This window comes from Fusarium mangiferae (assembly GCF_900044065.1).
Source record: "Fusarium mangiferae strain MRC7560 genome assembly, contig: FMAN_scaffold003, whole genome shotgun sequence".
Lineage (NCBI taxonomy): Eukaryota > Fungi > Ascomycota > Sordariomycetes > Hypocreales > Nectriaceae > Fusarium > Fusarium mangiferae.
In genome coordinates this window covers 187,150-213,832 of record NW_024573923.1, presented here as the reverse complement: position 1 = coordinate 213,832, position 26,683 = coordinate 187,150, and the positions used below count along the sequence as shown (strand labels likewise).

At 48.5% G+C, this 26,683-nt stretch overlaps 11 protein-coding genes across 11 annotated transcripts; 8 read left to right on the top strand and 3 right to left on the bottom strand.

Annotated features, from left to right (window-relative positions):
• Window positions 1–221: 221 nt before the first annotated feature.
• Window positions 222–2,326, top strand: FMAN_05017 (uncharacterized protein; the record flags this gene model as incomplete). Its single annotated transcript, XM_041828205.1, has 2 exons — window positions 222–1,195; window positions 1,246–2,326. The coding sequence occupies 2 exons, from the start codon at window positions 222–224 to the stop codon at window positions 2,324–2,326; spliced, it is 2,055 nt and encodes a 684-aa protein (XP_041679091.1).
• Window positions 2,327–3,150: 824 nt separating this feature from the next.
• On the top strand, window positions 3,151–4,419 carry FMAN_05018 (uncharacterized protein; the record flags this gene model as incomplete). Its single annotated transcript, XM_041828204.1, has 1 exon — window positions 3,151–4,419. The coding sequence occupies one exon, from the start codon at window positions 3,151–3,153 to the stop codon at window positions 4,417–4,419; it is 1,269 nt and encodes a 422-aa protein (XP_041679090.1).
• A 556-nt stretch (window positions 4,420–4,975) lies between these two features.
• FMAN_05019 (uncharacterized protein) lies at window positions 4,976–6,732 on the top strand (the record flags this gene model as incomplete). The annotated part of the gene is made up of 2 exons (XM_041828203.1): window positions 4,976–5,290; window positions 5,443–6,732. The coding sequence occupies 2 exons, from the start codon at window positions 4,976–4,978 to the stop codon at window positions 6,730–6,732; spliced, it is 1,605 nt and encodes a 534-aa protein (XP_041679089.1).
• A 991-nt stretch (window positions 6,733–7,723) lies between these two features.
• Window positions 7,724–8,227, top strand: FMAN_05020 (uncharacterized protein; the record flags this gene model as incomplete). The annotated part of the gene is made up of 1 exon (XM_041828202.1): window positions 7,724–8,227. The coding sequence occupies one exon, from the start codon at window positions 7,724–7,726 to the stop codon at window positions 8,225–8,227; it is 504 nt and encodes a 167-aa protein (XP_041679088.1).
• A 305-nt stretch (window positions 8,228–8,532) lies between these two features.
• Window positions 8,533–10,158, bottom strand: FMAN_05021 (uncharacterized protein; the record flags this gene model as incomplete). The annotated part of the gene is made up of 4 exons (XM_041828201.1): window positions 8,533–8,875; window positions 8,926–9,126; window positions 9,177–10,001; window positions 10,052–10,158. 4 exons carry the CDS (start codon window positions 10,156–10,158, stop codon window positions 8,533–8,535), a joined length of 1,476 nt encoding a protein of 491 aa, XP_041679087.1.
• A 1,137-nt stretch (window positions 10,159–11,295) lies between these two features.
• FMAN_05022 (putative CYS4-cystathionine beta-synthase) lies at window positions 11,296–12,898 on the top strand (the record flags this gene model as incomplete). Its single annotated transcript, XM_041828200.1, has 2 exons — window positions 11,296–11,558; window positions 11,608–12,898. 2 exons carry the CDS (start codon window positions 11,296–11,298, stop codon window positions 12,896–12,898), a joined length of 1,554 nt encoding a protein of 517 aa, XP_041679086.1.
• A 243-nt stretch (window positions 12,899–13,141) lies between these two features.
• On the bottom strand, window positions 13,142–13,996 carry FMAN_05023 (related to SRP102-signal recognition particle receptor, beta chain; the record flags this gene model as incomplete). Its single annotated transcript, XM_041828199.1, has 1 exon — window positions 13,142–13,996. The coding sequence occupies one exon, from the start codon at window positions 13,994–13,996 to the stop codon at window positions 13,142–13,144; it is 855 nt and encodes a 284-aa protein (XP_041679085.1).
• A 938-nt stretch (window positions 13,997–14,934) lies between these two features.
• On the top strand, window positions 14,935–17,208 carry FMAN_05024 (uncharacterized protein; the record flags this gene model as incomplete). The annotated part of the gene is made up of 3 exons (XM_041828197.1): window positions 14,935–15,186; window positions 15,251–16,529; window positions 16,583–17,208. 3 exons carry the CDS (start codon window positions 14,935–14,937, stop codon window positions 17,206–17,208), a joined length of 2,157 nt encoding a protein of 718 aa, XP_041679084.1.
• A 3,286-nt stretch (window positions 17,209–20,494) lies between these two features.
• On the top strand, window positions 20,495–21,841 carry FMAN_05025 (uncharacterized protein; the record flags this gene model as incomplete). Its single annotated transcript, XM_041828196.1, has 3 exons — window positions 20,495–20,696; window positions 20,749–20,805; window positions 20,853–21,841. 3 exons carry the CDS (start codon window positions 20,495–20,497, stop codon window positions 21,839–21,841), a joined length of 1,248 nt encoding a protein of 415 aa, XP_041679083.1.
• A 979-nt stretch (window positions 21,842–22,820) lies between these two features.
• FMAN_05026 (uncharacterized protein) lies at window positions 22,821–23,564 on the bottom strand (the record flags this gene model as incomplete). Its single annotated transcript, XM_041828195.1, has 3 exons — window positions 22,821–23,209; window positions 23,260–23,502; window positions 23,552–23,564. The coding sequence occupies 3 exons, from the start codon at window positions 23,562–23,564 to the stop codon at window positions 22,821–22,823; spliced, it is 645 nt and encodes a 214-aa protein (XP_041679082.1).
• Window positions 23,565–24,004: 440 nt separating this feature from the next.
• FMAN_05027 (uncharacterized protein) lies at window positions 24,005–25,658 on the top strand (the record flags this gene model as incomplete). Its single annotated transcript, XM_041828194.1, has 3 exons — window positions 24,005–24,265; window positions 24,320–24,657; window positions 24,710–25,658. 3 exons carry the CDS (start codon window positions 24,005–24,007, stop codon window positions 25,656–25,658), a joined length of 1,548 nt encoding a protein of 515 aa, XP_041679081.1.
• Between the last annotated feature and the right edge of the window lie 1,025 nt (window positions 25,659–26,683).

Below are 26,683 nucleotides of genomic sequence, written 5' to 3'. Positions count from 1 at the left end.
CAATCTCGAACGGTATCCAGACTATATTACAAGTGTATATGGCAGGGTTGTGCGGAATAACAAATTGTATTTTACATCGCGTACTCTGCTTGTTGCTGTGGCCTTCAATCACCTAGTCACATGATGGGCTGCATAAATGCGGCAATTTTGAGGTCAGATTGATACGCGCTGATCTTGCAACAGGCAAATTATTATAGTCATCTTTGAAACCAATCTCGAATATGTCATCACTAGTTTCATTATGCGAATACTGCTCGCAGATTCCTCTAGACCCAAAGGCGCTAGATGCGGAGACTGAGTGTGTGCCGTTTGAACAGCGGGTAAGGTCCCTTGGGGCTGCTACTCGTATCAAGAACAGTTCCTGTCCATTGTGTCGCCTTTTCCTATCTCATTTGGACCCAGACTTCGTCGCTGCTCCGTCCAATGGAGAAGTTCGGCTTGTTTGGTCAAGGGGGCCTTCCGGGCACTGGGCTTTCGCGTCTTTCAAATCTCGACAAGATACCTGGATTGGCTTCAGCTCTTACATGGAGACATCTGGCCACCCTCGTCCTGCCTCGGGATTTTTTATTGAGCCTTGGACAGACCCTGTGGTGGACACTTCTAGGATCTTACGCTGGATCTCATCTTGCGAGCAGCTCCATGGCTCGGAATGTGCGATGCCGTCGAACCTACTCTTTGCCGAGGCTTTTCCTGGTCTCCGTGTCCTCCGCTTCATCGATATCGAGGCTCATTGTATCGTAGAAATGGCGAGGCTTGAGAAATATGTCGCTTTGAGCTACGTATGGGGAGCCGTTGCAAACTTTCGACTCACCAAGGCGAATCGAACGGCACTGGTTATGCCCGGCTCTCTAGAGGAGGTCTTTGAGATGCTGCCAAACACCATAAAAGACGCTATCACTTTGACAAGGCGTCTTGGGTGCCGATATCTATGGGTTGACGCACTTTGCTTGCTGCAGAATGACACCAAGGACTTGGAGCTAGGTGTCAATGTCATGGACGTTATTTACGAAAGAGCTTGGTTGACAGTTGTGGCAGCCTGTGGCCATGATGCTAACGCGAGACTCCCCGGTGTTCAGGAAGGTACTAGAGATGGTTCTTACAACACCTTCGAGATTGTGCCCGGCTTGGGGATGGGAATTGTGACGGGGTTAGACGGATTGCTTAAACGCTCAGTCTATAATTCCAGAGCTTGGACGTGAGTCGGCTATCCAATTATTATTAATCAAGGATTCTGATTCGAGGCAGTTTCCAAGAGGAAGTCTTGTCTCGCCGAGTTCTCTACTTTATTGAAAACAAGGTCTTCTATCGTTGCCGTGCAGCGGAGCATGCCGAGCACTTTGTAGACAACCTCTCACAAATCTCGGTTGACTCGACGTCGGGATCTCTGCTTCCCAGCGCCGTGCCCATGAATTACCCGGCCTCCGATTTTTCTACGATGCTCTTCTACTATACAAAAAGGGCATTGACAAACCAGAACGATACATCACGGGCCATGGCTGGCATTATCAGGCGAATTGCAGGGTTAATGAAATGCAACTTCTTCCAGGGGCTTCCAACATCCACTTTCGATCTTTTTATCGCATTCTATCCATTCCATACGGCTCTTCACCGGCGCTCGAAATTTCCGAGTTATTCGTGGACAGGCTGGCGCGGTTCTATAGATATGGACTTCATAACAACTGATAACAATAAAGCCAATAATTGGCTCAGGGACAGAACATGGATCGTTTGGTATAAGCGGAACCCTTCTGGCATTACCAGTCTTGTCTGGGATCCGGATGCAAACCCATCATTCCCATTGTCAGATATGGAGTACGTGGGATGTCGTCGTAGGCGTCTTTTCTCCGATGGCCGACATGTTCCAAGACGACTGGACACAAGGCGAACCATGCCTACTGAAAAGGTGTCCTTCTCTCGGGAAGTGCCATCTTACCCCATACTTCAGTTTTGGACCCTTTCGCTGTTCTACAGAATCTGTGACATTGATGTTTTCAGGGCCACTGGGTATCTTGAAGACTCAAACAGCAAGAAATGTGGTTTTGTTTGTCTAGATGGGTTTGAAGAAACGGAGTTTTTTGAATCGCGCAGCTCCTTTGAGATAATACTTCTATCCGCGACATCCAAATCTCGATTTTTGAAGTCCAGTGGGATAGAATGGCAGGACCAGTATCCTCCAGTAGTAGGTCAATTGAAGTATTATCACATCATGATTCTGGAGTGGCACTGTGGAATAGCCGAAAGACGAGGTTTTGGTCTGATTCACCAAGGTGCTGTTGAGTTTAGCCTAGCTCCTGGTCCATCCTGGAAGGAAACATTTCTAGCATAGAACCTCGAATCGCATACTGGATTGCATTTGAATAGCGACTGCACTGGGATCGAAAGGAAAGACCAATATAGCGCGAGATCTACCATAGGTAAGTTTGGTCGAGTACAAGCACATGAAGACAAGGAATGGTTATTATTAATAGGGGACAGCTTCGCTTTGATGTCTTATTAAATCCTCTCTTGATACGGAAGAACTTAGTTTTCTGTAGCACATTGATCCATTGGGTTTCCCATTGTCATGTTAGAAGTGATATTTTCAAGAGGGCAGTCCAAGGTTAGATACCGCTCCGTTACAGGCTCAGCGGTGCTTTTGGAAGTCTAGAGGTATAAACAGCTCCTTTCTACTCATCATTTTCGGCATTAAATACATCGTCAAGATCCGTATCGACCTGAGCTTCAAGTCCGCCAATAAAACGTGTCTTTGTCAGGACCTACGTGAGCTCTACATTATGAAACATCTGCATAGTATATTTCTTTCTTGGGGACATGATTCGTTCTGTTACAGCTCTTGGCACATGAGTGAACAGACTACTATGTACAAATAGGAGAAATCATGTTCGACAACGAAACTTTACCCTATAATTGCTCGGCATGTTTGATAGTAGGCGCCATAGCTGGGTTACTCAGCCAACTCCATTAACCATATATCACATGTCTTTCGAATGAACAAGAAATTCATTCTTTTGTGTCTCCTGATGCTTTGTGGCACAGTATGTTGGTTCGGCGAGGTGACTCAGCCCATACTCCACAACGAGTCTATGATAAAACACAAATTCTTTTCCTCATCGCTTATGACTTCGTCTGATTCGAAAACTCACCAACTATATGGTTCATCAAGAAGATAAGCTTCCCTGGGAAGCCTTTGCCTCAGTGTTCGAACTGAACCACATGAATGCTTGTCAACATGGCGCCTACAACCTCCATGTACTTGCTCATCCAGACAGCAAAACAAAACTCGGCAATTTCCTCGATGCCTTCGTTCTGAGTATCACCGAGGATTCGGCTCGCCAAAGAAAACGGTATCCTCAGAAATATTGTGTTCCCGATGGGGATGAAGTCACCATATCAGATGAAGTGGCTGCGAAGATCACACTAACAGTTCGCCGTTGGCATCCTGAGAAGCATTCGCCTGATAAAGACGAGAGTTTTGAGACCTTTCATCAACCTTGTATAAGAGGATTATGCATACACACCAATGAATCCGATACCTGCGGGTGTGCGTTGCCATTCAAAGAACGCAAGATGGCAGCATTTCAACGAGACAAGATTGAAAACGACTGTTATGAATTTGAGAAATACAACGAGGAAGCATACTTCAATCTTGATGTCGTCAAGACTTTGATACTCCACGGCGAAATGGATGCAGTACTTCGCTCTTGTGCATATGAAGGCTCTCGTCTCTCGGACTGGTGGCAGGAGACTGAATGTGACTGTATGCCACTAGTTCTTGGGTGGGATAGAATATGCAAGTACTCCATTAAGATGTACATTACACTCAACCTTGTAAAGTACTTCCGTGAGCCTTGGGACAAGGACGATGTACCTGTCGACGACTACCGCAATATCAAGGCGTATCAACTGGCGATCCGATCTTGTACAAAAACCGGATCTCTTGGCGACGTTGCAATGTACCCCCATTGGGACTTCTTCGGTATTGAGAAGGACCAGTTTAGGTGGTATCCAAAACCTTGTGATGTTCCGCGTTGGAAGCATTTCATGAGGTTGGAAAGGGACAGATTTTGTTTTTGGTTCCATGACGATGATAAAGCGGACGATGGGGTTGGCCTCAGGGCTGATGATGAGTCTACTAAGCTCTCGGCTCAAGAACCCGCCGGTTATTATGCCTATACGTTGACGTTCTACCCATACGGCCTGATATCCTACGAAGAATTCATCAACTTTGAAACACCAGTCGGCCACCAAATCAATCCATCAGATGCCACACACGTCAGATGGATACTGTGCCAAAAAGGACTTCCAGTTGAGATATCAGATTGTATTCTGGAATATGCAGACTACACCCCGAGAGGAAGTCTACCGCTATCTCGATTATTGCTGGCAACTCATCGTGAGATGCTACATGCTGGGCAATGAGTTGAAAGACAAGATGGATATCGAGAGTCTTCTTCGGGTGGAGGTCAAAAATAGCTTGGCTGAGTTGTTCAGGTGTAAGTGCGATGGGGTGAACGAATTGCTTGAAGGGCTTTGACTTGGAGGCCCCAGATGACTCTGAGGTGGCTACTTGGAAAATGGCAAATCTTCTTCTAATGATTTATTTTATGGTGTATTACGTGAAACTGAAACCGTTTTCTTGCTTTGCTGTATAATATTTTGTGAAGATAGAAAATAGCATGGCGATAAAGACATCCACATGTCTATTAATGCATTATCGGTTTGACAAGATCATTTATTTTGTATCATGTATTAGACAACAACTCTTCAGTCAATGTCTTCAACTATCACGGCCACGCTTCCAGTTCCAGGGTATCACTGCTTTGTAGGGGTAGGGAGGTGTCAAAGATAGTGCGCTAACTGTGTGAAGTCACGCTTTGACGGACGAATACGACGGGACGCGTCAATGGTCTTCTTTCCATTCACTGGTGATAACGACAAGACTGAACAAATCACTGCCTCATCTCGATTCCTCGCCATGGAGGCTCTTCCAGATGAAATCTTGCATAAAATATTTGCCGAACTGGAGGACCAAATGCCTCTAGATAGATGGCAGCTGTATGGACTTCGACTAGATCATCGAGGCTCAGCCGCACTCCGCATCCTCTGCCTGGTCTGCCGCCAGTTCCGTCGCATCGCGCAACCTCTGCTGTACCGTACCATTGTCATCGAGGGCCGCAATGGCGCAAAGAACGTTAGCACTCTTCTTCTCAGAACGTTCGTCGAGGATCCACAGCTCGCAGAGCAAGTTCGCGCCGTCTCTCTGACCGACTGTATCAAGCTCTCAGAGCAGGTGGAATATTGGGCATAAATGCAACCAAGGCGCTCGTTCGATCAGCAATGGAGAAGCTAGATATCCCGCCTGCCCTCAAACGTATGATGATGAGAAATATTGCAGATTCTGGCTTTGCTGCTCTTATCCTAGCATATATGCCTCATGTTTAGGTCGTCGACTGCACTATGGGTAACAAGCCTAGCATGCTCCCCTGGCTGTTGAGCGCAAGCCCGCACGCAGGGAGGCCCTTAGGCTGGCTTGAACGACTCATTCGGGGTGACGTCTCTGATGACGAGTACTTTGTCAAGGAACCAAAAGAGTATGACTTTTCCGATGAAGAAGATTTCGTGATAGGCTACGGCAAGGAATTGAGCATGGAAGAGTACCAGCAGAAGGGCGTTTCCAAAGGTACATTTGCAAACTATTGCTTTGCGAACCTCACCGATATTCGCATTAGGGCAGTAGAAAATCCAAAGAGCATCGAGGTTCCTTGGACTATCGAGCCTCTTCTTCTCAACTCTATGCTCAAAATACTACGAACACTTGGCACTGCCTGGCACGGTGATGAACTCACCGGATTTGTGTGGCCTGAGCACAAGAACTACAACCTAGAGTATTCCGACCTCATGGAATCATACGTCGATGCCGAAGGACTAAGCACAATTCTCACTCGCTGCCTGAAGCTTAAGGGAATCTCGATTAGGTTACCCGACGAGGATAGGGACCTACCAGTTAACTATGACCAGGGCTTTAGTGAGGAGGAAGATTGTGCCCTCAACTTTGATGACTTTGGGGACGTTCTTCGCAAACATGGCCAAAATCTCGAAAAGTTCGACTTGAACACTTTCTTTTTTGAAAGCTACCGCACGATTCAGCGAAATCGCGGCCCAGGTGAAGGAATAATTGGTTCCCTCCGAGAACTCAAATCCCTCAGACACCTCGGAGTCAGCAAGGAGGCCTTGATCGGAGAGATTGAGCCACTCTCACGACTGAGCGAGGTTCTGCCGGAATCGATTGAGACTCTTCACCTGTATTGTGGTGGAATATGGAAGACACAGGATTGGGTCGAATCGGAACGTGAGCTGCATAACCAGGACGTCTACAAATTGCTTCTCGACGATATGCCTAATCTCCGCGAGATTAGGATAGAGAGATGCAAGACTAGTTTCGACAGTGATAATCATTATGAGTCGTATTCTGATTTTGATGATGCGGCTACTGCTGCTGATGAAGAAGAAGAAGCAGATGATGATGATTCGTGTTTTAGTGATAAAGACCCAGAAGGTCTTTATAAACCACTGTTTGGACCGGAAGAATTTATGTACTCGAAGGAAGCGGAGTGGCCACCTGAGCTGCATGTCACTGGCTGGTCTGTGGACATCGTCGAGGAGGGCCTATATAAGATACGTGGAAGACCAGCTTGTGACTTTCGGGTCGTCACTCTGACAAGGACAACATGAATGGACTCTGCTTATGTCCAACTGGTGCACATCAAGGGCGGGACGCTCGGCTGAGATGTCGTATGCGACCTTGGGGCCCAGGTCCTGTCATCTGTAGCCTATCATAAAACACAAGTCATCGACTCGCTAATCTGATCCCCTGATCTTTGTTTCCACCTCAAAATGCATCGACACGAGTGGGCGAAGCGCGAGAAGAGATATCTTGGTTGGCCTATGGCGTGATGGGCGCAGAGGAATACAGTTCACTTCAAGGCGTTATTGCTACAAAACAAGATTAATGCATCTTACCTGACGGAGCCTTCGAATGATAATCCAGGACATAATCATGGGTGTACTTCGGTGGTAATATTCCCGAGAGATATGATCACTAATTCGGAGAGCATTGCGAGGTTAATACGCGCATCGAAGCGAGAACATATTATCAACACAACAGGACCAAGTGGAAGAAGTCTTTACTTATACAAGTGACATGCATGAAGCCAAAGCATTAGCAGACGAATAATGATGCATCTTTCTTGGAGCTAGTCTCAAACCACAATGACATACATCTTGTCCGAACAGTCACAACAAGGACCTTGCCTGCCGGAACCAAAAATGCGAACCAAAATACAAGTCCAACACAAAAAGGCAAGCAAAAAATCTCGCTGCAGTCATCTTTATCAGCTATGGCAGCCTAGTCCAGCCTGCATCACCACACCCCCTCATCCCAAACCTCACGCGCCATTGGTCAACCGTCGACCAACTGACCTAGATACAGTTACATCGTAGCCCGCGTCCTAACCAGTTTCTGCTGCAGATAAAAAAAGTCGTTGGTCTGTAGGGCTGTTGGTACAGTGAAACAAAAGTGTATCAGCAGATGCTCATGATGGTTGCCTCGTGTGGGACGGGACGGATGTTTCAAAAAGGGTGTCATGGTCCCCGATTCTGCTCTTTTCTTTTTCTGCACTTTCTGCTTTGTGAATAACTTCACTTTTGCCTTTTGTTCTTCATCATGGGAGTTCCCCACATAAATGCCCGCCAGGAGGTGCAGGTTATAACGCAGACCGTTTCTCTCCCCACGACCACTTACACCACCCAAGTCACGCTAGGCGTGGCTTCGGCTCCAGCCACGGACCGTCCCGTCGTGACGTCTCAACACAGCGGCGATGGACTAAGCAGTGCACAAATTGGAGCAATAATCGGATGCATCGTTGGAGTATTCGTGCTCGCTTTTATTATAATCTGTTGCTGTCGAAGACCGAAGCAGCCAAAGAAGCGGAGGAGTTATCGGAGCAGTTATGCGGATTCTTCAGATGGTTGGTCTGAGAGGATGCCGAATGAGAACTGGGTGAGGCCTGTGCCTGTTCCTGTTGCTAGACCTGTTCCTGTTCAGTTTCCGTCCCCGGTGGTGCAGAGGGAGCAGATCCCTGGGGGACCGAAGTATCCGACTTATAGGGCGATTCCTATTCCTAACCCGAGAAGGGGAGAGAATCCACCGAGGACATATTGGCGATAGCTGCCATGTCTATCAGCAGGAGTTCATGGGATGAATGAGTTATGAGAAATGTGAGACGAGGGATACGACGAATTAAATAGAAGGGGATGGGGAACAAGAATATTGTTCCAGTCAAGGCGTCAGATGAGAGGCATTCACAATCAGCGAGCGAGCGAGCGAGCATTTTCATTTATCATCACAACACTGAAAACATAATGAACACTGCATAGTCCAACACATTCATATAATATATACACTAATTTATCATCATCATAATCTCATCATCTCTCGTCTCATTCCTCTCCAACAAGTCTTTCTTGCCATACTTAGACAACAACCTTTGTCTTATGATTGCACTTGTGCGCGTTGCTAGCAAGAGTCTTCTTCTTCTGCCACTGCTCGAAGCGCGCAGCAACAGCCCTCTTGCTCTTGGGGTTAGCAGAGGTCTTGTCTCGTGGAGGAACGCCCTTGAGGCTGAGAGCGAACTGGGCGGCAGCACGGCCAGCGGTCTTGGTGTTGAGAGTCAGAGCTCCCCAGTGGATATTGTTGATGGTGTCGCATTCCAAGTGATAGCATGGATCGGTCTCCGCATCAGCGCCGGTGAAGATTCCGGAGGAAGGGATGCCAAGCTCGACAAAGGCGGCGTAGTCAGAAGACTCACCGAACTCCCTGTGAAACTGTGAGTATACTTCTTTTAGGTGATCAGTGTTGATACTTACTCCCATTCGACAGTCTTGCCCTTCTTGCGGAGCCAAGCAGCCAGGATATCTCCTCCAACTCGGTCAGCGGGCTTGCTAGCCTGGACCCAGTACTTGGGCTTAGGAGAGCCGATCATGTCATAGTTGAAGTAGAATCGGATTCTGTCGGCTTCCTCCTCAGTGAGCTGCTCGCCGTAGTAATAGGATCCAGCAAGGCCGCTCCTGTATCACAAATCAGTCAACAGCAGAGAGACGTGGATTGTGCCACTCACTCTTCAGCACCCCACCAAGCAAAGCGGACCTTGTTCTTGTAACCAGTGTACTTGGTGAAAGACTTGGCAATCTCGAGAATACCAGCAGTTCCACTACCATCATCGTTGATACCGGGACCAGCTTGGACGCTGTCAAGATGAGCACCCATCATGACAACGTTGTTAGGGTCACCCTGCTTAGTCTCCGCAATGATATTCCAGGTCTCGCGGGTCTCATGGAACGAGTCCACCAGCAAAGTGACCTCGAGCGTCTCACCAGCCTCGATGCGCGTTCTCCAAGCAGTGCCAACTTCAAGAGGAATCACACCAACGGGGACGATGAGCTCAAGGTTCTCAGCACTGAGAGTCGCACTGGTGATACCCTCGCCAGGTTGGTTGTTAACGAGGAGAACACCACGAGCGCCGGCCTTCTTTGCGAGCTTGAGCTTATCTGAGATCGCACACGAGCCGCGCTTCACAAGAGCGAGTTTATCCTTGGCATCGACACCCTCCCATTGGTCTGCAAAACATCCAGATCCGCGCTCATCGTCAATGGGGACGAGAACAAGAGGAGCTGTCACACCGTCGGGTGTAGGTGTGCCGACGTTGTAGATGAGAGTGATGACATAGACATCCTCGCCATCAGGTCCTCGGACCCAGATGTCTTTGGTCTGCTCGAAGGTGTAGTTGAAGGGCTGGATGTAAGTGTTGAGATGCTTTCCGTATTGGCCCTTGAGCTGCTTGGAGATGTAGTCGACGGAGGCCTTGTAGCCGGGGAAGCCAAAGGCACGGTTGCCGCCGTTCTTCTTGGCGATTGTGTTGAGGTCTTCAAGGGTCTTTCGAAGCCTGTTGATGTTAGTGGTTTTAGCAAATTGAGTGAGCGAGGTTTGACATACTTTGACTTTTTAATGTCACCCTCAACTTGACTGGGAGTCAATTTCTTGGTAGCTGATACCTCAGAGAAGAGGAGAGCTCCGTAGAGCAAAGCATTGAGGAACTTCATCGTGAGAATTGTCAATTGAGTAACAATATCTCTTGAAGACAAGAATGTAACCTGACAGTCCCTAAACAACGCGACAGATGCTTCCCTTTTATAGCAATACAGCTGTCATCTGTATAGCTACAGCTACACAACGTCAATGCAACACAGTCTAACAAAGCTCCCAATTTACCCCAACCAGAACCTGATCCAGACGGTTAAAACCCATCGGTAGACGGTGCAAAAATGGCAGGTCGCAACATTGCAAAGTCTTGGCATCGACTGGTGCTCACGACCCATGTCGTGGCGCCAACGATAAACAAGCATGGCAGAGATAAGATCTACAAGGAGGTGCGGGGTGGGAGCCAGGTCCGGGAGGCTGATGATAGGTTCGAGCGAGTGGCGGAGGAACTATTGTAAAAGGTTCGAGGACTTTTGAAGAGGGTGAATAGGTATGCTTACTTTTAGCTAGACTGGTTGTCAAGAACTGGGATGAATGGCCGAGGATGATGGTGTCTTATCAATGAGATGGGGCAATTGGGTCAGCGCGTTTATTCAGTATCATGACATGAGCCGGTGAACACATTGATGTGATTGAGGTTATGGTGTCATGGGTAGAAAGCTGATGTGCTTCTGCTGGTATCAGCCAAGGTAGAACAAAGCAACAATAAATATTTCACACATATAAAGTGCTGAGTGGTCACGAATCTCGTTCCCTTATTATAAAGAAGCAGTCATCTTCTTTTCCGGCATTATTGAGTTAGGATAGACATAATAATAGATGGACTTGCACTGCATTTAAGCTTAATGCGTAGCTTAACTTGAGCCAAAACTTCATGATGCCGATGCTCCCGGGTAGGCCAACGGCTTTCGGTTCTCCCAAAACCGAGCATGATCTCCTGACCCCTTCACCGCCTACCGCATTCCGCCCTCTGAACCTTCTAGCTCACGTTCTAGAACGGGTTTAAGAGGATACACTCGGCATTGGCGGGGCACATCCAAAGTTTCTGTCATGCCCGCCCCGCCACCTTTAGCCTTTGCCATTAGCTAACAATGTTTGTGTCCCGTGGCGTGCTTAAGTCGTCGGTTCTCGTATGAGAAACTCTTTTTTCTCCCTCTTCATTCTTCTCTACCTAATCTAAAATACATAATTGTTCCAAAATGGCTTCTCAGGTCCCTCACGTTCCGCCTCGCGCTGCTACTGTCCTCTCGGCGACAGAGCTCATCGGAAATACTCCTCTTGTCAGACTTAACAAGATCCCCCAGTCGCTGGGCATCGAGTGCGATGTCTACGTCAAGCCAGAGCTGTTCAGCGCTGGAGGCAGTGTCAAGGACAGAATTGCTCTGCGCATGATTGAAGAGGCTGAGAAGAGCGGAAGAATTAAGCCTGGTGACACTCTTATCGAGCCTACCAGTGGAAACACGTAAGATCACCACATTTCGAAGCTCTCGGGTCTCAGCTGACTGTAACAGTGGTATCGGTCTTGCTCTCGTCGGAGCTATCAAGGGCTACAAGACTATCATCACACTCCCCGAGAAGATGTCCGCCGAAAAGGTCTCCGTCCTCCGTGCCCTTGGCGCCACCATCATCCGTACTCCTACACAAGCTGCTTGGGATGCCCCCGAGTCTCACATCGGTGTTGCCCGCCGTCTCGAGAAGGAGCTCCCTAACGCCCATATTCTCGACCAGTACAGCAACGAGAACAACCCTCTCGCCCACGAGTACGGCACCGCTGAGGAGATCTGGGAGCAAACTGCCGGCAAGATCAACGCTATTGTTGCTGGTGCCGGTACTGGTGGCACCATCACTGGTCTCGCTCGTGGTCTAAAGAAGCATAACAAGGACATCAAGGTCATTGCTGCGGATCCTCACGGCAGTATTCTTGCTCTGCCTGAGCTTCTGAACGAGGAGCATGCCAACGAGTCTTATAAGGTGGAGGGTATCGGATATGATTTCATTCCCGATGTGCTTGATCAGCAGATCGTTGATAAGTGGTACAAGACCGATGACCGACAGTCTTTCCACCTTGCACGAAGACTTATCGCCGAGGAGGGTATCCTCGTTGGTGGCAGCTCCGGTTCTGCTATGGCTGCTATGCTCCTCGCTGTCAAGGAGTACAACTTTAAGAAGGGCGATGTCGTAGTTGTTGTCCTGCCCGACAGCATCCGAAGCTACCTCTCTAAGTTCGCTGATGACGACTGGCTCGCCGCCAACGATCTCCTCCCCGTTAACGGTGTTGAATCCACCGTTAACGGCAACAGCCAGAAGAAGACCTCCGACCCTTACGAGGGCGCCACCATTGCCTCTCTCCGCCTCAAGCCCGTCACATCCGTCGGTGCCAACTCTTCCTGCTCCGAGGCCATCGAGACCATGCGCGACAAGGGCTTCGATCAACTCCCCGTCCTTTCCGCCAACGGCCACAAGCTCGTCGGTCTCGTCACACTGGGTAACCTCTTAAGCTACATCTCCCGTGGCCGCGCCACGGCCCAGAGCCCCGTATCAGACGTTATGTTTGACTTTGCGCGCCTCGACGAGATCGTCACTGATCCTCGCGAATTCGCTTCCCCCATCAACCCCGGCAAGCGTAGGCAATTCGTCGAGATCACCAAGGACACACCCCTCACCACACTTAGCAAGTTCTTTGAGTGGAACAGTGCAGCGGTCGTTACCGAGAAGACTGACGATTCCAAGTCACTATCCAAGCCTATTGCTATTGTTACAAAGGTTGATCTCCTTACATGGATGATCAACAAGAAGTTGTAGATGGGAGAAACCTCGCGAGAGGAGGGGGGAACGAGTACTCATGTTTTCAACGACATTCACGTCTGGCGTTCCAGGATACCTTAGAGAAAAAGATGGGATTTTTTTTGATAGACTGAATTTTGGGCGGTAGACTCAACATCTACATGGCATTTGCGATGGAATCAGCTGCGTAAATTAAAAAATGTCATTAATATAATTGTGTCATCCCATTTCTGCTCCTTCGTGAGGTGTTGATCGCCGCTGTTATACCCGCTGAGCGATCCACCACCACCACTTGTCTGCTCCAGGACCATCGCCAGTGACGTTTCCAGGGAGGACATCAACTTCGATTTCGAACTCCTGGAGCTGGCTGAAGGTGAACTTGGAGGAACCGTACTCGCCCAGCCAAGAATCCTGCTCCTCTGAGCCAATGTCGTCAGATCCGACGCCCGAGTCCAGCAGTCCCTTGCTTCGCGAAGCACGAATTCTCGTCAGCTCGGCTTCGAGGTTGGACTTGACAAGCGTCGATGGCAAAGCGGTGAAGAGGTCCATCTTGTTGGCGGCGATAAGGATAGGGATCGCAGCCTTGGCCTTGGCGGTGGTAGCGCGCTTCTGCAGGAAGAGAAGCACATCGTAGAGATACGCAGCGGTGGGCGCGAGAACCTCGGGTTCTCCAATAGCAGCAGCATCCACCAAAAAGACAACGGCCTTTAGTTTTTCAGTACGGTCCAGCTTGCTCATCGGCACGTTTCGCAGCTTTCCATGTCCAGGAGTATCGACAAGCAAGAACTTGGTGTATGTACCATCGTGGGTATCGTGGTTACGGTACGAGTGCTTGTTTTCAGAGTCGGTGGAGGCGTTGAGCTCGACGTCGTGCGACACCTGGGAAGTGTGCGTCTCGGTACCAGAAGCGCCGCGCTCAAAGAGTGTGAGAAGTGACGTCTTGCCAGCGTTGGCGGGACCGAGAAGGAGGACGCTAGGTGCGACGGTGTATGTCCTTGACGAGGAGAGGATGAGGTGAAGAATTATAGGAGCACCGATGATGATAACTGCGCCAATAATGATTGTGGCGAGCGAGGGTGTCATGATGGCCTCAACAGTTGCGATGAAGTTGGCCATGGCGGGCGATGTGCGGCACCAATTGGCGCCTGAGTCGTCACGGTAGCTGTCGATGATAGAGAAGAGGGAGGGCAGTCCAGAGCCCTTCGTGAGTTCACCACAGCCTCGTTGACGTCGAATGCGATCGTTGAATGACGCTATTCAGACAGTTGGCTGTTAGTTTGACAAAGCTGTGCGAGGCGATATCTGGCCAGCCCACTGGAAGCTCCTAGACCGGCGTCCCCACATCGGTCATCAGCCTCAGCCACAGCCACGAACGACAGGAAATACGTTGTGTCCAATGAGCGAAGATGTCGAAATCCCACTGAAACAGAAAGGGGATAAGGGGGAAATGGGACGTAATCAGCCACAAAAGGACCCTGTTAATTAAAGGCCATGGCAGTGCCGGTTCCCTAGTGCAGAGCCTAGAGCCTAGGAGAACCCCAAACTTGGGCTGTCCCCGCGAGAGAAGATGAGAGTTGATGTCAATTAATCAAGTAAGTTAGAAGACCTTATGATGTAGTATTTGGATTTTAGAATAGCTTTTAGAATGGACCACAAATGTACTCTTGTGCTCATTACCAAGGGAGTTGGATGATATTAATACTCTAAAAATAAGGATAAAAAGAACCAGCTTCATCTCTCAGCCCTGAGCTTTTCTTGCGGGCGGCTTTCCCCATAGGGGAGGGTCTGAGCTCAGCCTCTCGGCATCACGGCTTCAGTAATACGTAGGCCTACTCCACGCGCTGCCTTCCAAAATTCAGCCAAGACTCAGCCAAGCCCATTCACTTTTTCCCCTTCTTCCATCCTCCACTGCTTCTCTTTTCTTATCGCGTGTGTGCAAGCCCTGATAGATAATGTTCATGTACGAATAGCCGACTTTCTCAATCATCTTTTCGTCTCTACCTAGTTTCGCGTCCACCCGAATTGCTCCTCCCCGCGCTCCAAGCCAGCCTGCCATGGGGAGCACCAGCACCAGTTCCACCTCCGGCCAGACCGCGCCCATCCAGATGACGGGTAAATCGAATGCCGCTACGCCGAAGCTGAATAACGAAGTCGAGATGGGCAGTCTGCCGGGAGATACGCAGGCCCAGGAGGAGGATATCATGCAGATCGCTAGGATAGGAGACGTACCGGCCATGGAGAAGCTTTTCGAGTCGGGCGAGTACGATGCGACCTACCACGACGATGAGGGTATCACGCCCTTACATGTGAGTTACAAGCGATGCGACGATTGTTGGGGTGATGGAGGACTTTGGCTGACATTGCGTATAGTGGGCTGCGATTAACAATCAATATGCGATGTGCAAATTCTTGATCGAACATGGCGCCGAAATTAATAGAAAGGGCGGAGAATCGGTAGCAACAGCTCTTCAATGGGCCGCTCAGCGATGTCATTACTACACCGTCAATCTGCTCCTCCAGCACGGCGCCGACCCTCTCATCACCGACGCTCAAGGTTACAACACGCTTCACATCTCGACGTTCAACGGCAACGTCCTTCTGATTGTCCTCCTGCTTCATCAGGGAATCCCCGTCGACGTTATCGACACGTTCGGCCACACTGCGCTCATGTGGGCTGCGTACAAGGGCTTCCCCCAATGCGTTGATCTGTTTCTTCGCTGGGGCGCAAGCGTTCATGCGACAGACGAGCAGGGCTTCACCGCGCTGCACTGGGCGCTCGTCAAGGGAAGTCCGGGATGTATTCTCAAACTAATCGAGTACGGCGCCGATCGATTCGCAAAGACACAGACGGGTAAGACTCCTGCTGTGACGGCCAACGAGCTTAATACGGAGGGTGCCTGGCACAGAGCGCTTCGAGAATGCGGTTTCAACGAGGACGGTCATCCTGCGGTGCCGCCTTGGCCGGGTGCTAGCTATTTTTTGAAGGACAAGAGAGCCTTTGTCACAAGGTTCTTGTTCATCTGGCCGTTTGTTCTGGTTTGGGCCATGCTTATGGCTGTTTCGAGTGCGCCTGTCTACATTGGCGTTCCTCTTGGGTTCGCTGTGGTTTACGGTGTTCAGTGGGTTGCTCAGCAAGTACTGGAATATGCGCCTCCCGATATGCGACACTTTCACAAGACTCCTTGGCTCACCGGCATCTTCGCGGCCACGCTCTTCCTAACAGGTGTGAATTGGTTGACGACAGTCCTCTTTGCCACAACGCTTGGCGCAAGCGAAGGCCATGGCCATACCTTTCTCAACCTCTTCTTCGGTATTTTCTTGGGCTTCACCGCGTACTTCTACGTTGCCAGCATGAGATATGACCCGGGTTTTGTGCCAAAGATGAACGGAATTGCAGAGCAGAAAGCTGTCATCGACGGACTTTTGTCGCAGTGGAAATACGATGAGACCAACTTTTGTGTTACTTGCATGATTCAGACGCCTCTTCGAAGCAAGCACTGCCGCCGATGTCAACGATGTGTCGCCAAGCATGATCACCATTGTCCTTGGGTTTACAACTGTGTCGGCATTAACAACCACCGACACTTCTTCTTCTACCTCATCTCGCTGACCTTTGGTATCATCTCCTACGACTTTTTACTGTATTACTGTAAGTTCGATATCCTCTACTCTGACGTTATGCCAATGCTGACAATGTTGTAGACTTCGAAACTATCAGTAGCAATGCTTCGGATAGCTGCAACGTTCTTAGCCCGAACCTTTGCAAGTTCATCAATGCTGATTCGTACACTGCCATCTTGGCCGTTTGGATTACGCTTCAACTCCTCTGGGTCACCATGCTTTTGTTTACCCAGTTCATTCAGGTAGCCCGAGCTATGACTACGTATGAGAACATGTTTGGTGTGAGGGACGGAACTGCGATTACCGCTCTCACATCTACTGGCGCCCCTCTCGACCCCAACCACCCGTCTCTATCCGCAACAGCAACCCCTGGCGGTCACCACCACAAGCACAAGGGCGGTATACTCAAGTCTTTGAGCCGTACCCTTGGCGTCGACCCCTTTATCGAGACCATTACCGGCCGAGGCGCCGTTTCTACCAAGAACAAGCGCAAGAAGAAGAATCCCTACAGCCGAGGCTGCATTGCCAACTGCAAGGACTTTTGGTGCGATCCTGCGCCCATCTTTGGCCAAAGAGAAAACGGCGCTGCTGTCCTTGGTGGCGAGAGAGTTGACTACACAACCATGTACGAGAGCCCTGGTCTGATGCAGTTGACGGGTCGTAGAGAACGGGGTGGTTACGAGGCCGTTGGAACAGAAGAGGTTTAGACGATGACGAGCTTTGCTTTTGGGAACTGGGTAGTCGTTAATCGGGACACGTTATACGACCGGCGCCAACTAGATAGAGATTGGTGGTGAATGACGGGTGAATGATGCATTACGACTATATGCGGGTACTTGGGAGAGTATTCTGGTAGACCAGGGGCTTCAAGAAAGAATAGAGGCGTCTCCATCATGACCATTCTTCTCTTTTTTTCTTGTACTCTAGTGGAAAGTGCTCAGTTGGGTACGGGATATATGACGAGAACTGTATACTAGCAGTGGATGTAATGTTGACCTTAGCGATAAGGGCGTTTAGATGAAGAAATTGTATTTGGAAGTTTGAGTTTCAGATCTGCCAGAAGTTCCTGTGAGACCTGCAGGATCTAGATAGTTATGAACTATTGTGAATTAGGACCATAGCTCCCGTGCTGATCGGTTACAAACAGTCAGATCGTTACTGAAGAAGGCTACTAAGAGTTCGTGTCACGATAGAAGTTAAGCTAGCCACTTTCTCGTGTGATATATATCGCGGAAAAACTGTAGAACTTTCGCAGTGGCGAGCTTGAAACATGATATATCAATAGCCGCTCGCAAAGTCCCCAATCGCAACTCACACCCAAGACTCACCTCGTCCCAGCTCCAATCAAGACGTCGAAACCCCATCGATCTTGCGGGCCTCCGATCTCAAAAGATCGCAGTATCAGTATGTAACTCGGTCAGAGAAAGGACATGTATGTAGGTGATATGTGATATTCGCGGGAACTTTAGCAAGGGTTTCCTGGGTAAGATATTCTTGCGAGACAGGGGTTATGTATCTTACGGGGGAGAAGAGAAGGTGGTCAGCATTTTGTATAACAGGGAATTCGGCAGTTGAGTTGTGATCTTGCATTGCTGCAGGATCTGGTTTCGTGTTGATTAGGGAGGGTTGGACTGGGTTATATGAGATCGGGTTAAGGTCTCGGTGACAAAAGGTCCATCATAGCGTAGAGCAGCTATTGTCGATGAGAGAAGAGTAGTGAGTGAGAGAGTGGGATTTACAAGGCCATTCCCGCCTTTCTCAACGGTTGCAGGGGTAGACGGGCCGCTGTTTCATCAACACTCGTCCCGCCGTGACCATCAAGTTGAGGTGGACCTCTCTCTTCAGTGAAGCAGAACCTCAAAATCTTGAATGAAAAGAAGTCGGAACAGAGTAATATTTTTATTCTTCTTCAGAGTCAGAGTTTTCGATGCAAGACATTTACATGAATAAGCAGGTCAGCCACCGTTGGTACCTGCATTACAATAAGCCTAACCGAGGTGTAGACTATAAGCTGTATTTGCTTTTTTCTCACAAGCCATGGCCTGATTCCTCATTCAGCCTTTGCCGCTTTGCGTACCCGTTTGGAGATGAGAGAAAACTGTGACATATCCGGGCGGGACCGCGCACAAAGACTTAGACTGTCATAATTATCTTCGGGGTCATTGTGGTTCTGACAATGAATATTGATACCGGTCCCGTTGTAACTTGTGATAACTCACTTTGCCAAGGACCTTGGAGAACGATGGGTCTCGAGTCTGTCTCGAGAGAAGCAATAGCATGCTGAAGAATTGAGCTGTAATATTGACGAAAACACAAGTACCTCAGTATGATAATCTACAGACGGCTACGAGGAAGACTCGTGTGTAAGCTGCATTTCGTTCCTGAATTTTCCCCGTGTAAGTGGAGATAACTCGGACACAACTGCAGACCTGCATACGGATACACAAAACCTCAATGTCTCGCATGCACTCTTTAGATACCGACTTTAAACAAGAAACAAGCACGGTATCTCGAGCGATCAAGCCCAAGACCCATTCAACGACAAGTGTGTCAATGCTTAGTCCCCAGAACAAGGGTCTCGTAGAGTATTCGCAAAAAAGCAATATCGCCAACTGTCACTTTTTACCCAAATTGCGGATCCTAACAATCTGTGGTCTGACGAAATGTCAACTGACGATGAGAATTTCTCGTCAACAAGACTCTTCCGCGGACGAGAGATTGAGGTCTAGACGAGCAAGCCACCCGGAGGCTTTTCGTCTTGTCTTTTTTGGAGCGTCCCGATCGGTTCCGGAATTTGATGTTGGTTGTAGTTACCGTAGAAGCACGGATGTTAAAGATTGTCGTGATGTATCTTCAACGATCTGTACCAATGTACCTGTGCTCGGATGTCATCTCGTCATCTGTGACTCCACGGGGTTCATCACGACAAGATCATTGGTAAAGCACTAAAGAGGAAACAGGAGCGAAACCATGGAAAATATATCAATCAGTGATAAGATCAGCGAAACTCCCCTTCAAGAGAAAAAGAAACTGCATTGTCGGCAGGCATGTATTAGTATCCTTTGAGTAAGATTCTCGCTTGAATAGCCTACATCCTCCACAACGGCCTCCTCCCAACGGTATATAGACACAGTGGGTATAATGCGTCATGAAATAACCCTTGCCGTACTCGAGGCCCTGGTTAACACACCGGTACTCACGTGAGATACACCTAGAATAGACGTCGACGATTATGCTGTGCAACAGTGATTGCAGGCCTCAATTGCAACGAACTACAGAGCGAGGTACATATGCGGCTTTCTTTCACCGGTGAGACGACAAACGCCTCAACAAACGGCTCTCGGACAATGAGACCACTAATACTGAATCAACTTCTTCATGGCTTTTCTTCACTATCAAAAGCCACAAGTAATACTCAACGGCGACAAGAGACAAGGGTCCTCTACGAGAATGTCCTCTCTTTTTCCCCACGAGCGGGTCTGGAGGGGGACTCCGGGACCCTCAAGGCCAGGGGTATTATCAGACGCGCTAGAATGAGAACCGCATGAAGAGCGAGAATAAGCAAAAGTAAAAATTAAAAAAAAAAAAAAAAAAAAAAAAAAAAAAGAGAGACGTCTCTAAAAGTTTACCTCTGGTTTTACTTTTTCTTATATCCATTATGCGACTTTGTTAGTAGAGTTGAGTCGTCACTTTGAGTCGAACGATTTCCACTTGGGATCCCCCGGCTTGTTTGCTAGAAGAATACAACATTTGCGAAAAGGAACAGAGATCAACTCGGGAGGATATCAGATTTTCTGTTGTCTTGCAGTAGTGGTGGAGTAAACCTTGTCATCTTGTCTTTTCTACATCCCAGCTCCTTGTTCCAAGATATAAGTTCCTCTGCATGTCCCATCATCATGGAAGAGGGACTGTATTCTGCACGGTCATCTCCTCACCTAGTGACTGCTCATAAGCCTCTTTTTTATTCTTCTAATATCTTTGAGTCGAGATACGATGGCGCCTCTTGCTCATGATCCTTCGGGATTTCTCATGGAGCCGCCGGCGGGACAGACGAGAACTCTTGTTAATCCCCCGAGCAGTGGGAGCGGAGTTATTCCTTGCGGTGTTACGACGACGATCATTGCTTCGATTATTGTTATTCTCAGGGTCTTTACGAGGAGATATGTGGTTAAAAGTGTGTTAGGCACCGATGACTGTATGTCTTGTTCAACATGCACTCTTGGGAGCAGAACTAACTGAGTTGTTAGACTTGTGCATAGCTGGTCTCTGTTTCTCTTTCATCTTTCTCGGCATCTCATTAACACGTATGTATTATACTCACTCTCGATATTACAGTATCTAACAGTGACAGTCCTCAATCTTGGTGCTGGAAACCACATGTGGGATATCCCAGTGGCCGAATACGTTCCCAAGTTCTGGCAGACGAGTATCGGAGCCACACTCACATATGCCGCCAGCATCAGTCTCGCCAAACTCTCTGTCCTCAGCTTCTATCTTCGAATATCTCCCGATAGATTCGTCCGTAGAGCCGTCCATGTCTTGATGGCTCTTGTTTGCTCATACACTTTTGTCTACGTCTGCCTCGTCGTGTTTCGATGCCAGCCTGTATCTGCAGGATGGGATCTCACTATCGAAGGGAAGTGTATTGGCATGGATGTTCTAGTCATCTTCCTGGTCATTTGCAGTGTTGTCATCGATACATTCGTTCTTCTTCTTCCGATCCGCATTGTTCAGCCTCTTCAGATCCCCACTCGTCAAAAGATCTCACTTGCTGTTCTCTTCGCAACTGGAGGCGTCATCATTGTCGTCACAATCAGGAGGGCTACCATCACTCTTCCCATCTTGGAAGCACCCGACTACACCTGGGCCCTTCCACGACAGCTTATCCTGAGTTTCATTGAGGTCAACACCAGCCTCGTCTGTGTTTCTGTCCCCGCGCTCAAGCCATTCTGCGTGCGATACGTTCCCTTCCTCATCCATCCTCGCCTTCGTTCGCAGGAGAAGAACTCAAAGAAGTCCAACTCGCACAGTCAAGAAAAGAGAAAAAGCCATACTCTCGACAACGATTCATACGAGATGCCTCACAGACGAGAATTTGGTGGCGAGAACCCTCAAGAAGATGAGACACGGCTTTGTCCCGCGATACCAGAGCACACTACTGCTCTCGAGTCAGACGGTGCAATGGATACCGAGAGTGTTAACAGCTCAGCCGATCAAGTACCTCCAGTATCCGCCAAGCCGAAACCTGCTCTGGCCAGTTTCTCTACCAAGCGCAGCCAGAGCGTCAATGGTATTCAAGTCACCCGGGAAACAGTCATTACCTACGGACCCAAAGAGTAATAGAAGGTTGCTGCCCTAGCGAAGTGAAGAATTTCCTATCTTATAAGCGCCGCGCCGCTCAATAGAGCATGTTAACACTCCAAGGATGGTATGGTATCGGCCGAGTCCGATCAGAGAGACGTTCATGGAGGTAATAAACACTTTTTAACAGTGTCGAGAACAGGAGGCGCCGGCTGGTTCGAGCCCGAAAGAGCAGGCTGTTGGCATTGGCCAAGCATGCGGATGCTATTGTGGTCAACGAGCATAGAATCTAGACCTTAACGGAAGAATCATTTAGAAAAAATTAGGACCAGTCAAAGATAGCGAGGTACAATTCAACTTTTCAACAACAAAACGTGTGCAACAGCGTCGGATTGTTTGTGCATGTCTTAACTGGCTCGTGTACAGACAAGGCTGTTGGTTGTGCCGTGTATTGACATACCAACTCATTTCCGTACACACCTTATTGGATGCTGCCTGAGACCTTGCTTTTATATTCTCCTTAGACTGTGATGTCGAACTATGGGCACCTGAGTTGACCTTGATTGCCATGGTAATATCTCTATTCAGGACCAACAGCCTCGGCATGTCTAAGACAACAGCAACAGCTTGATAAGGCAGCCAGAGTGCCACGGAAGACTCGGATAGCGGCCAGTACCAAAAGCCTTTATGTGAAATGCATGTGAGTCTCCAAGGGCTCCGCGTCCCGTGTTGGCTCTTATTGAGAAATGTGACATACAGCTGCTTGCTCTCGGATGAGCTACACATCGCCATACTGTATTCGATCATAGATGTTGCGCGGAAGCAAATGCTTCCATTATTTTCTAGTAGCTCTTGAGCTGTACGAACATCTACAAAGATCACGAAACAAAAACGCCCATGCCCTTGATTACCCCAAACCCATTACAATAACTCAATACGCCGTCATTAGTCGTGTCATAAGGCGTATTCCATAAAATCCCAGATTAAAATTCCGTCACAAACCTGGCCAAGGTCCAAGCTAAAACTTGGGAATTCTCTTCTTCGTCTTCGATGGTGTGCCGTTGAGCAGAAAGTACACAGGCAAGAACAACAAAGATCCCATGACACACAGCCAAGTGCTGTAGAGCTGCCAAATAGTCCATAGGAAGGGACCGAGGCCAGGGCACAAGAACTGAATGCAGTCATTGACTGGATAAAGATCTTCTTGGCTGGCGATGTAGTAGCGGGGATTTTGTCGACGCGGCTTGCTATCCTCTAGTTCTTCATCTTCTGATGATGACTCTGGTGAGAGCTGTGTAAGCTGTAGAACAGACACAAGCTTCACAGGTGCTTTGTACAGAGGGATGAACCAGAGCGCGAACGTCTGACGGATGGAGACATATAGAAGACCACTCTTCTGATCAAATGCTGAGAAAATTTAGCAATTGCAATCAACCATTAGACGACGGGAGACTGACCTGCTGAATCGACCTTGAGGTCAATGTGTGGACTCAAAGTACGATACCACCGATAGATGGCTAGTATCAACTGAATAGACTCAAGACCTCCTGCTAAAGGGATTTGTCCTTTCGAGATAGAAGGAACACGACAGTATGGGTGTGAAAATGACGCATTGGGGAGAAAATATTCTCTCAGAGTCGACTCTTGAACATCAGGGCTGCCCTGAGTGAGCGACTTGATAACGCCGCCAATTTCCTTGACTATACTTTGTGAGCATATTACAGTCTGCAATATCTAAAGGAAGCTTACCTGGATGCTCCATTTTTGGTAGTTATCGTTCAATTGATCAAATTCAGGAACGTGAGTAGCTTGAAGAGTGGATGAGCTCCAAGTTAATTGCGCTAAGATGCCTTTATGAGAGAAAAGCAATCGAACTGGATTGACTGGTATAGACAAGGACTGGAGTAAACAAAACAGCGGGAAGAGGTTGGAATGAAGTGATTTATTCTTGTTTCAGCCATTGTCTGTGGGTTCACGCATCACATCACATCACTGCACTAACTAGACTAACTAGAACATCCCGCCCTGAATTGACCTTGAAATCATTGACTCGTCATTGTCAAGGCCTCTAAATTAGCATGTGAAATATTGACGTCATGTTTCGCTTTCACATGAAAGACAACGCGAGATATTTATGAGAATACGAATCTCAACCTCAACCTCAACCTCAATTGTTGATTGTAGTTATATTCTTCAATTACAATGGCGTCTGACACTGGCCTCGTCAACCCCCTCTTCCATCCTTTTCTCTTCTTCTTCCAGATCTTCCAATGGCTCACGGACAAACTCCTCTCGCCGAAGCCACCGAGTGAAAACGCGAGGATTGGGCGCAATAGACCTAAGATTGCAGTCATTGGGGCGGGAATTACGGGCGTTACGAGTGCGGCTCATTGTATTGGCCATGGCTTTGATGTTGTGATTTTCGAAGCTGGCTCCAAGGATAATGTTGGTGGTATTTGGAGTGTAAGTTTCACTACGCTATGATTTTATAATTATTTTAACGCTAATAAAACACAGAGAGTCAATGAGACGTCTGGGCTTCAGATCCATTCGTTGATGTATCGATTCCATCCTTCTGTTCAGTGGAATCGTGGGTATCCCGACCGTCAGCAAATTCTCAGCCAGGTCCGACAGCTCTGGGAGCGTTATGGCCTCAAAGAGAGAACGCGCTTCAACACAAAAATTGATCGCGTTTACCAAGATGACCAGGGACGATGGATTGTGAACGACCCTTCCCTCGGACGCTTTGGCGGTGTCATTGCTGCGGTCGGAACTTGTGGCGCGCCAAAGATGCCAAAGATCCCTGGCATGGACAACTTCAAAGGTCCTATTTACCACTCTAGCGAACTCACTGGGTATGTCACTCGGCCTCCCAACTCACTATCCAGCCCGCTGACTTGTTATTAGAAAGGATGTGAAGGGTAAGAAAATGGCCATCATTGGCGGAGGTGCCTCTGCTGTTGAAGCGCTTGAGTTTGCCTTCACAGAAGATGCTGCCAAAGCGACTATTCTATCACGCTCAGACAAGTGGATCATTCCTCGCAGCATGGTCGTCGATACACTTCTGAGCTTCAACATTTTTGGCCAGGAGACAGTTTTATCGTTTATCCCAGAGTTCTTTCTGCGCAAGTTCTTCTACAGAGATCTTGAGGATATTGCGCCCGATAAGAGCCACGGTTTGTTCATGGAGACACCTATGGTTAACTCTGATATTATGGACAAGCTGCGCGAGGGTAGAGCTGAATGGGTTCGCTGTGATATCGATGAGTTCGTCGAGAGCGGTATTCAAGTTAATCGACGCGCCAAGGGTGTGCCGCAAGGTGGTCCTGGTCACGAGGAAGTCATCGATGCTGATATTGTCGTTATGGCTACTGGTTTCAAGCGACCTTCTCTTTCTTTCCTACCCAAGGATTGCTTCGAGGAACCCTACCCACCGCCGAATTGGTATCTCCAGACCTTCCCACCCACTCACCCCTCGGTCTCAGCCATCAACTGCACATATGTCAACGCTATCGGCACCGTCGGAAACTGGCACATTGGTATCTACACTCGAATCCTTCTCATGTTCCTCATGGATCCGTTCTCTCGACCTAGTCCCTTCTGGATGCAGCGCTGGATCGATATGACCAAGACACTCAAGCTTACCAGTCCAACTCCCGCTTTCGACTTCTTTACCTACTTGGAGTTGATCTGGTGGTTCTTCTTCTGTGTGGTTATCAACCCTTTCCGATGGAAGTGGGCTATCTTTGTCTTCTTTGGTGTTGGGTTTGGACTCCCGAAGCTGGTGGTGAGTCAAGAGGAGAGGTTCACGAATGGAAATGGGTACCATGCTACAGATGAGGGCAGAAGCTTTTAGGGGAGTTTCCGCAGTCTACTTCATCGAAATACATTGGTGTTGAAGATCGGGTGAGGAGATGCAAAAAGCATATGGTGATCCAAGAGGGAAGAGGTGCCAGCGATTGTCAATCAAGCTTAGGCTTTTATGATAACGAGATATTGAAGACAAAAGACATAGATAATTTACCGCATCGATGCCGTGCTCAGCTTATCGAGTATTATATCACCACAGAAGGTCTTGCTTGAAGCAGGCAATGTTTAACACAGTCCGGCTTGTTCGTAAGAAGTGGATGGGACCCCAGATATCCACGGAGACCTCCTGTACGTAATGAAGGAGTCTAGCCTCAACAGCTGCCTCATTAAGATGGTCTGTTAGACATAGCGGGCCATGCGAACAAAAGAACTCAACGTGGGGGAATATGCTTGAGTTGGCAGATCATCTGGAGAAAACTTGGGGAAGTGCAGCATGCGAAATGAAGAGGGATCTCATTACGTACGGCGGCTACGGAACGCGGCTCTAAGACGAGCATACAAACGGTTTGCCGAGCAGAAGCGTAATGGCCAATAAGATGTCAATGAAAAACTCTATTTGGAGTCGTACTGCTCTTAAACTGCAATGAATAGAGCCGTCTATATCCGTGTTCCAGCGCATCGTAGCTCAACACCATAGTTATAAGCCGCGATACTTGATGCAACAATCACCATATAAAGTTTAGACTTCCCAATCTCCTCCACATCCGCCGGCACCTCTCCTTTCCCTCGGCTCGGCTCCGCGTCTTTTCTGTATCAAAATTCAAGGGGGCGACAGCCCATCTCGCTGAAGCTTCTGACTCGGTGCCTCCGCTTGAATCCAGGTTGATTAGGTAAAATGGACCGACTTTTGAGTAACAGAATCCACAAAAGACGATCAGCTTTTTTTTCTCTTTCAGGGACCTTGACAAGCTTCCCTAGCCAAATAAGTATTTCTTTTTACTAAGAATGACGGGAGTAACTAACTGCCATCCTGAAATTGTCATCTTTTCATGAGTAACTCAAGTCGAATGG